At 44.9% G+C, this 7,028-nt stretch overlaps 1 protein-coding gene across 2 annotated transcripts; it reads right to left on the minus strand.

Moving 5' to 3' along the window:
- Positions 1-388: 388 nt before the first annotated feature.
- LOC127318339 (putative protein ABIL2) lies at positions 389-2,772 on the minus strand. 2 transcript variants are annotated; one of them, XM_051348809.2, is made up of 9 exons: positions 2,404-2,772; positions 2,130-2,212; positions 1,842-1,992; positions 1,672-1,771; positions 1,449-1,541; positions 1,272-1,311; positions 1,060-1,169; positions 871-974; positions 389-789 (listed from the first exon to the last, which is right to left on the minus strand). In XM_051348809.2, the coding sequence occupies exons 1-9, from the start codon at positions 2,521-2,523 to the stop codon at positions 607-609; spliced, it is 984 nt and encodes a 327-aa protein (XP_051204769.1). In that variant the 5' UTR covers positions 2,524-2,772; the 3' UTR covers positions 389-606. The 2 variants fall into 2 exon arrangements, with proteins under 2 accessions (XP_051204769.1, XP_051204770.1); XM_051348810.1 differs by having other exon boundaries at positions 1,449-1,538; positions 2,404-2,768.
- Positions 2,773-7,028: the final 4,256 nt, after the last annotated feature.

The following is a 7,028-nucleotide window of genomic DNA, read 5'->3' on the forward strand; positions in this document are numbered from 1 at the left end:
TGTTTTATGCTTTATTCAAGTAATTTTAGTTCTCAAGCCTTGTGTATATAGTGGGTTACTTGTCATGTTTCTTGTTAGGCAACATTATCGTTGCAATCTGCACCAGACATTGCTACCAGAACTTTTTGTAAATGAGGGCAAGTTGTCTTGATTTGTTGACCAGGATGAGTATTCTAGAAGTTAAGCGCATTAAGGTGATGTAAAGTAGAAGTAGGGTGAGAAATCAAAACATAGTTGGCGACTCAAGTTCTATGGTTCTCAGACCACATTTATGGGAAGAGACATCATGGTTCCGGATTGCTGCTCAGCGCGACAAACTCCATGTTTCAACGCTGAATGCTGAGAGTATCAGGTGAGCGAACAGAACTGTTAACTCATGACACATGTCTTAAAACAGATAAAGGATCAGGGTCATCTTTCCAGAATCTGTGTCTTCTGCTTACATTATCAGCATGAATTAGCTGTTCTTTTTTAGAGAGAGGAATAACCTGTATTATGTTGCTATACACTGACGATCTTTATGTCAAGGGCTTATCACACTTTGCCATGGAAGGCTAAAGCAGGAGAGCTATTCGGACACTGTGTAGTGCCATCTGGTGTCAAGACTCAGTAATCTTCGAAGTAACAGGGCAGTGGTTCTTCTTTTCTAGACTTGCGCCTGCTGAGCAGCGATTTGAGAAACTTCTTGCTCTTCTTCGGAGTCTGCTCGCCTTCCTTGGAATCTTCATTGTACCTATCAGCGTATGACCGCAGCGGTGCCAATCTTTTGGGATCTGAAGTGGTGTGCATCTTCAGAAACAACAAATATTGTCAGTGTTACAAGGCATATAACTCTTCGCGGTCTTATGTTCACAAGCTGACCTGATTTACCTGAACCCTGACACTTGACGTCTTGAGCAAGGATGGCTTCTTTGAGAGCGATCCAGACCTTGTGAGTGGAGTTGTCGAAGAAATTGGCGAATCCGACTTTTTATCTGCTTGGGAGAAACAAAATTGGTTATGGAACATTAATATTCAATTTTGTAATCATTTCATGTACCAACATTAGCTTGGCTTTACCTTTTTTGTTAGGTATTGCAGTCTCAGAAGGTGCCATGAAGCGCGGATGCTGCACCGGAGAGGATGAATGTGCACGCTGAGAAGGTGTACGGGCCATTGACCGAAGCTTGCTGCAAATGACAAATTTCAGTTTGGGAACTTAGCTGTGAACGGAGAAACAAGAAGGAGAGAGACGACCCAGGCTGAGTTGTGCTTTGCAAATTGAAACTGACCGGAATGAAGGTTGCTTGTCTTTGGTTTTTGGTTGGGCTGCTGCAACAAAAAGTAATAATATTTCAGCTCCAAACAAACAACAACAACAACCAAGCCTTTCAGTCCCAAACAAGTTGGGGTAGGCTACAAAATAAGTTAAAAATATTCAATATTTTCCATGGATTGAAGATTCTTACCGCTGAAAGCTTGTTGCATCTGGGCAGTCCGGTTCTTGGCCTTATTCATCTCGCTGAAGTTGGGGACAGCATTGGGAATTGATTCACCTCCTGCTAAAATCAATATAGTAAGATATCAAGATATCTCACCCAAGTCAACTCCTATCACTTCTTGCGCCGTGAACGTGCCGACAAGCTCGGGAGCAGTTATAGGTCAGCTGCAAGGTATCTTACGGCTATTTACCTGGTAAGATGTACCGCTTGTGATACTTTGGAGCAGTGATGACCAAGGATTGCTGCGAAAGGCCTTCCCGATTCATGCACGCTTGGCCCATTTGAGTTCTCTGAAATGGAACACTTTGTTAATGCAAAGGCATAAGACACTGAGATTACTACTGTGAGGTTAACTAAAACCTGTTGGATGCAGGAGACCCGCAAATTGGCCTCGGCGACCTCATCGAACTTTTGCTCGACAAGACTGGAGACCTTGAAGGATATGGATCCCAGGTGATCGACAGTGTTGACGAGGGCCTTCACAGCATACTCCTTAAGGTTACTCACCACCCTACATATATATACGTGTGTGGACATAAAAGATGAGCAAACCAGGCTCTTTAAGTTGCAAATGCGTGGAAGCTTGCAAATTAGCGACATGATCTTCCTGTGCAGCAAACAAGAAGAATCAATGGGTATATGACATACGCCTGCTTTCCGTCCTCCTGTATGTAGGATAGTTCGAAATACTCTGCCGCCGAGTAGAGTTGCGACCGCAGAGTCTTGAGATCCTGCATAGAGCGATTGTTTTGAATCTTCAGTTTCATCAGGTGGCAAGCAATATTTGTTCCAGATGCTGATTTCGGCACCAGTTTTGTCAGTTGGGCGTCAAGGTAGTTGCAAAGAAGATGCATAGTTGTAGACAGAAGAAAAAAAGGAGGGGAAGAGAAACGCAAGAACAGAATGAACCGGTTAAACCGACCTTGATGGTTTCAGAGAAGACGAGGGACTCCTCCATCTGCGCCTCCTCCCCAGTGCTGCGCATCCTCGTTGTGCCGGGGCCGGCGCCTCTCCTCTGGAAAGACCCCACTGCTTCCACCATTGTAGGCTTGAAGCTAGCCCCTCTCGTTGCTTTGCCTCTCGAGCTCAAGTCCTCTTTGATCAGGAAGCTAAATCCAAGTTAATGAGGTTATGGCGATGGTGATGCAGAAGAGGAGAGGCACTGATGAATTCTACGAGCTGGGAGGAAGAAGACCGCAGGGGTTAAGCAGAAGGAGGGGGAGGCATGTCATTAGCACGACAAGTATTTAACTAGTACCAGAAGAGTCGTTATGGCGATGGCACGGCAACGGCAGAAACAGCTATAATAATGCCATGGAAGGCAAGGCAACAGGAGACCACTTTTTTTTATCGAGGTAAGGCTCTAGTCACTCTACTACTGGATGTTGACACTGGTGACTGCATATGTAGCACATTGGCATCAGATGGTGCAGTGTAATTAACTAGTTCTACTGTCAGCAAGTCTACACTGCATGTACCCTAGTGACCCCGCAACTATTCTGATAACGAATTCCCTAGTACTCTCATCAGCTCACCAGGCCCTGATCCAGTCCTCTACAGCAAGTAGCAGTCAAGAAAAGCCTAGTGACAAGCAGTCAGGTACAGGGTGAAGTTAAGTTGGTAGGGCTAGGCGCTGGTTTAATCCCACCAGTGTTGAGGTGGTTAAGCAATCAATCAGTCAATCTGCTTTGGCTCACACTGTGTATGCAGGTAACCAAAAGGTCCAAAAGTGACAAGGCAGGGTGAGATTTGGTTGGGATGCTGGACCGGACACTTCTTTGCTTTCTCCCCCTTCTTTTCTTTCTATCCTGTGCGTGCATGCTCATCATTCCTGCCCCATGCATATGGGCCCTTCTTCATGAGTCGCCACACCAGCACTGCTGGTCGCATCATAATCAGACTCTGAAAGTACTCTTCTCAACAGCAATCTCAGCCTTGTAATATTAATCCCCACCTCCTGTTTGCAGGCAGCCAGGCACATTACAAGATCCAACACAAGTGCACTGCCCGTACCATCTCTAGGCTCAACTCCAAGCAACAATCTTGGGGGCGGTCACATGGATTAACTACTATTTCCTCTGTTTGGGACATCATCGGCTTTTGCCTCGATTAAGCAAAGTCAAAAGTGCTATGTCCTCTTTGTCTCGCCCATGGACACAGCTAGTACATTGTTTTATGACACTTATGATCCTCCCTTGCTTTCTCCCACTCTTGTCATTTTTTCCTTTACCACAACCTCGGGCAACGGCACTGGAATCTGACAATCCACTGGCTGATTCAACAGAAATTGGCGCATTTCGCGCCGGACCAGCAGGCGTAAGTGACTATCTGGATGAGTAGACGGATATATGTGGAGTGAGAGAGATTTTTGTGGCCAGTGCGGCTTGTTCCTTTTGTTGGGCTCGTCAAATGGCCAAGTCTTCCTTGCCTCCTAGCAAATGGTTGTGTTTACAGGTTGTCATGTTATAGTGTCCACAACAATAATAATTCATACGCGTAGTCGCTCCCATGACGTCTAGTTCCACCATGCACATTATGAAATTCTGCCACAAATCATTCACACGTTTTCTCCACACGTTCTCTTATCCGGCAGTATTGCTTTCTTATGTTAGTAGCAAAAGAATACCGTTATAAAAATAGTACTCTCTCTGATCCATAATAAATGTCGGGAGTACAAAAGAAAGAATATAGCTCCCTTCACATAACCCACTGGCCACAATGAGAATATTTCTTAGGTTAGTTCTTGGCACATGGACCTTTCTCCTGCCAAATCCTATACACAGCCCACTGCAACGTTCGTGCCAGCTCAGTCATTTGGGACTTGTCCATTTATTCTGCGTGTGCTTTGTCGATTACCCTCCATCCGGGAATAAGTATATTTATAATTTTTTCCTAAGTCGACTTTATTTGATTTTGATCAAATTTAGAAGTTTTTATTTCGACAACTCTACCGTGGGGGGGAAGCCTCTACGGTGTTAAAATTTCCTTACTTTTTTTTTGAACAAAGATAGGCGCCGGGGGCGCCAATTTCATTCAGCTCAATGACAAAATACAGAGTGCATTACATAGCCTGTTATATCTGCATAATGGAGATCAGCACAAATAGGACAAAGGCTACTTCTATGAGCTGAACAATTGCATCTAAAAATAGGCTCAGAAACTTTTGTTTCGAGAGCCTGATGTGCGCAGTCGTGTGCTACACCGTTGAGGTCTCGTTTGACATGATATATTGATGCCTGCAGATGAGCAGATGCTTGAAAAAAGGAGGCAAGAACTTCTCTGAGTTCCCACGGAACTTGATGCGCCGAAATGGAGCATGTTGCTGCAGCTTTTGCAAGAGAGAGATTATCTTTCAAGAAGGTAACTTCCTGTAGTTTGAGTAATCTAGCCACCTTCACTGCAAAAAGAAGAGCCGCCGCCTCAGCTTTAAGTGGTGTGGACGTCTGCTCAGTCGAAGCCTGGATCATAACGTCACATTTGGTCTGGTTGCTTTGAATCTGAATATAGAGTCCAATACCAATAGCCTGCGAACCATATCTTCCAGGAATACTTGTAGCTTTCCATGAGGCATCCGAGAAAATTTTGACTCCTGAAATGTGAAGATCAGTAGAGTAGAGATTGTTGATCCCTGAGGTGGGAAAAAAATAGGCCGTATCGGTATTCTGCTTGGCTGCATGCTCCCTGCTTGCGTTGGATTGAATCTGCAATGAAAAAACAACACTAGGATCTTGCATCTCCATGTTTAGTTGAATTGCCCTTGCCGCTTGGAACACCTGATGAGGAGCCCCTGGTTTTCTACAGAATAAGTTGTCGATTCTAGATTTCCAAAGACACCACATAAAGGTCAGAATATTTTCCAAAGAGGCATGAGGGTGATTAATGGTCATAAACTTGGTCAAAATCTGGGAAAGAGAGTTGCAGTTGTTCACAAGTACTCCCTCCGTTCTTATTTAATTGACTTTGATTAGAACCACAGCTAGTTCATTTGCTTTACATCCAGGCGTCAATTAAATCCGTACAGAGGTAGTAGCTCTGATCTAATGAACCAGGGATAAGTAAACCAGGCCACACGTGCAAAGTAACAAGTAAAAAAGAGATGTATATCTGTTTCTTCTAAACCACACCTAGAACATAAAGTGCTTATATGAGTAGAGTACTTACCTGCTCTGGCTCCTGTCGGCATTGCTCGTCTTAGAAATCTCCATCCGAATGTTTGCACTCTCGGGGTCATTTGCTTGTTTCGCCATATTTGCTGGAGAAGCTGAATAGTTACCGGATGTACTTGCCTTGGAGCCGGTTCACCTACACTGGTAGAAAAATGGCCTTCCGTCCAGCCCCATTAGTCGCCAAAATATAGGAACCGCGACTAATGGGGTCTTTAGTCGCGGTTCGGGTGGCGAACCGCGACTAAAGACTGGGCCGCGCTCGTCACGGCCAGGTGGACGGGAGGGGCTTTAGTCGCGGTTGGCCGTGCCAACCGCGACTAAAGGTCATCAGGCACAGCCCGAAGGTTTTAGTCGCGGTTGGCCAGGCCAACCGGGACTAAAGGCCCATCCCTATAAAAGGGCCTCAGCTCACAGCACTTAGCCATTTGGTGCCACTTCTCTTCACAAGCTTCACAAGGGGGTGTAGGTTTGTTTTTGGTTCCTCTTATGCACACAAGGTGTTTGATGAAATGCCCCAAGAGCATGAAACAAACATGATATGAAGTGTCGGAGCCACACTTGAGCTTCCTCATTTATTTTTTCCTCCTCGATCGCGGTTAGCAACTTGAACCTTTCATATGTGTCATTGATAAAATATGCATGTGTGTCGTTCATTGTTTAATTTCTATTGTTTATAGCTAGTTAGTTTAACAAATGCATGATGGTTAATTATATATTTTATATTATAATAATGCAGATGAATCGGCAATGGATGTACGGTAACCGACTCTCCGGCGAGTTCACTACGGGTTTGAAAGATTTCCTCGTAGTGGCTAATGCGAATGCGAGAAGGGTTTTGTTATCTGTCCATGTGTTGACTGTAAGAATCAGAAGGGTTACTCTTCCTCAAGAGAAGTTCACCTGCACCTTCTTCGGCACGGTTTCATGCCAAGCTATAATTGTTGGACCAAGCATGGAGAAAGAGGGGTTATAATGGAAGAAGATGAAGAAGGGGATGATTTCATCGATGAAAACTATCTTGATCATTTCGGTGATACTTTCATGGAGGATGCTGAAGGTGAAGGGGAAGGTGAAGGGGAAGGTGAAGAAGAGGCACGTGATGAGCCCGTTGATGATCTTGGTCGGATCATTGCTGATGCACGGAGACGCTGCGAAACTGAAAAAGAGAGGGAGAATTTGGATCGCATGTTAGAGGATCACAGAAAGTCGCTGTACCCCGGATGCGATAATGGTTTGAAAAAGCTGGGCTGCACACTGGATTTGCTGAAATGGAAGGCACAGGCCGGTGTAGCTGACTCGGTATTTGAAAACTTGCTGAAAATGTTGAAGAATATGTTTCCAAAGAATAACGAGTTGCCCGCCAGTACGTACGAAGCAAAGA

The sequence above is a fragment of the Lolium perenne genome, chromosome 3 (genome assembly GCF_019359855.2).
Source record: "Lolium perenne isolate Kyuss_39 chromosome 3, Kyuss_2.0, whole genome shotgun sequence".
NCBI classification, from domain to species: Eukaryota; Viridiplantae; Streptophyta; class Magnoliopsida; order Poales; family Poaceae; genus Lolium; species Lolium perenne.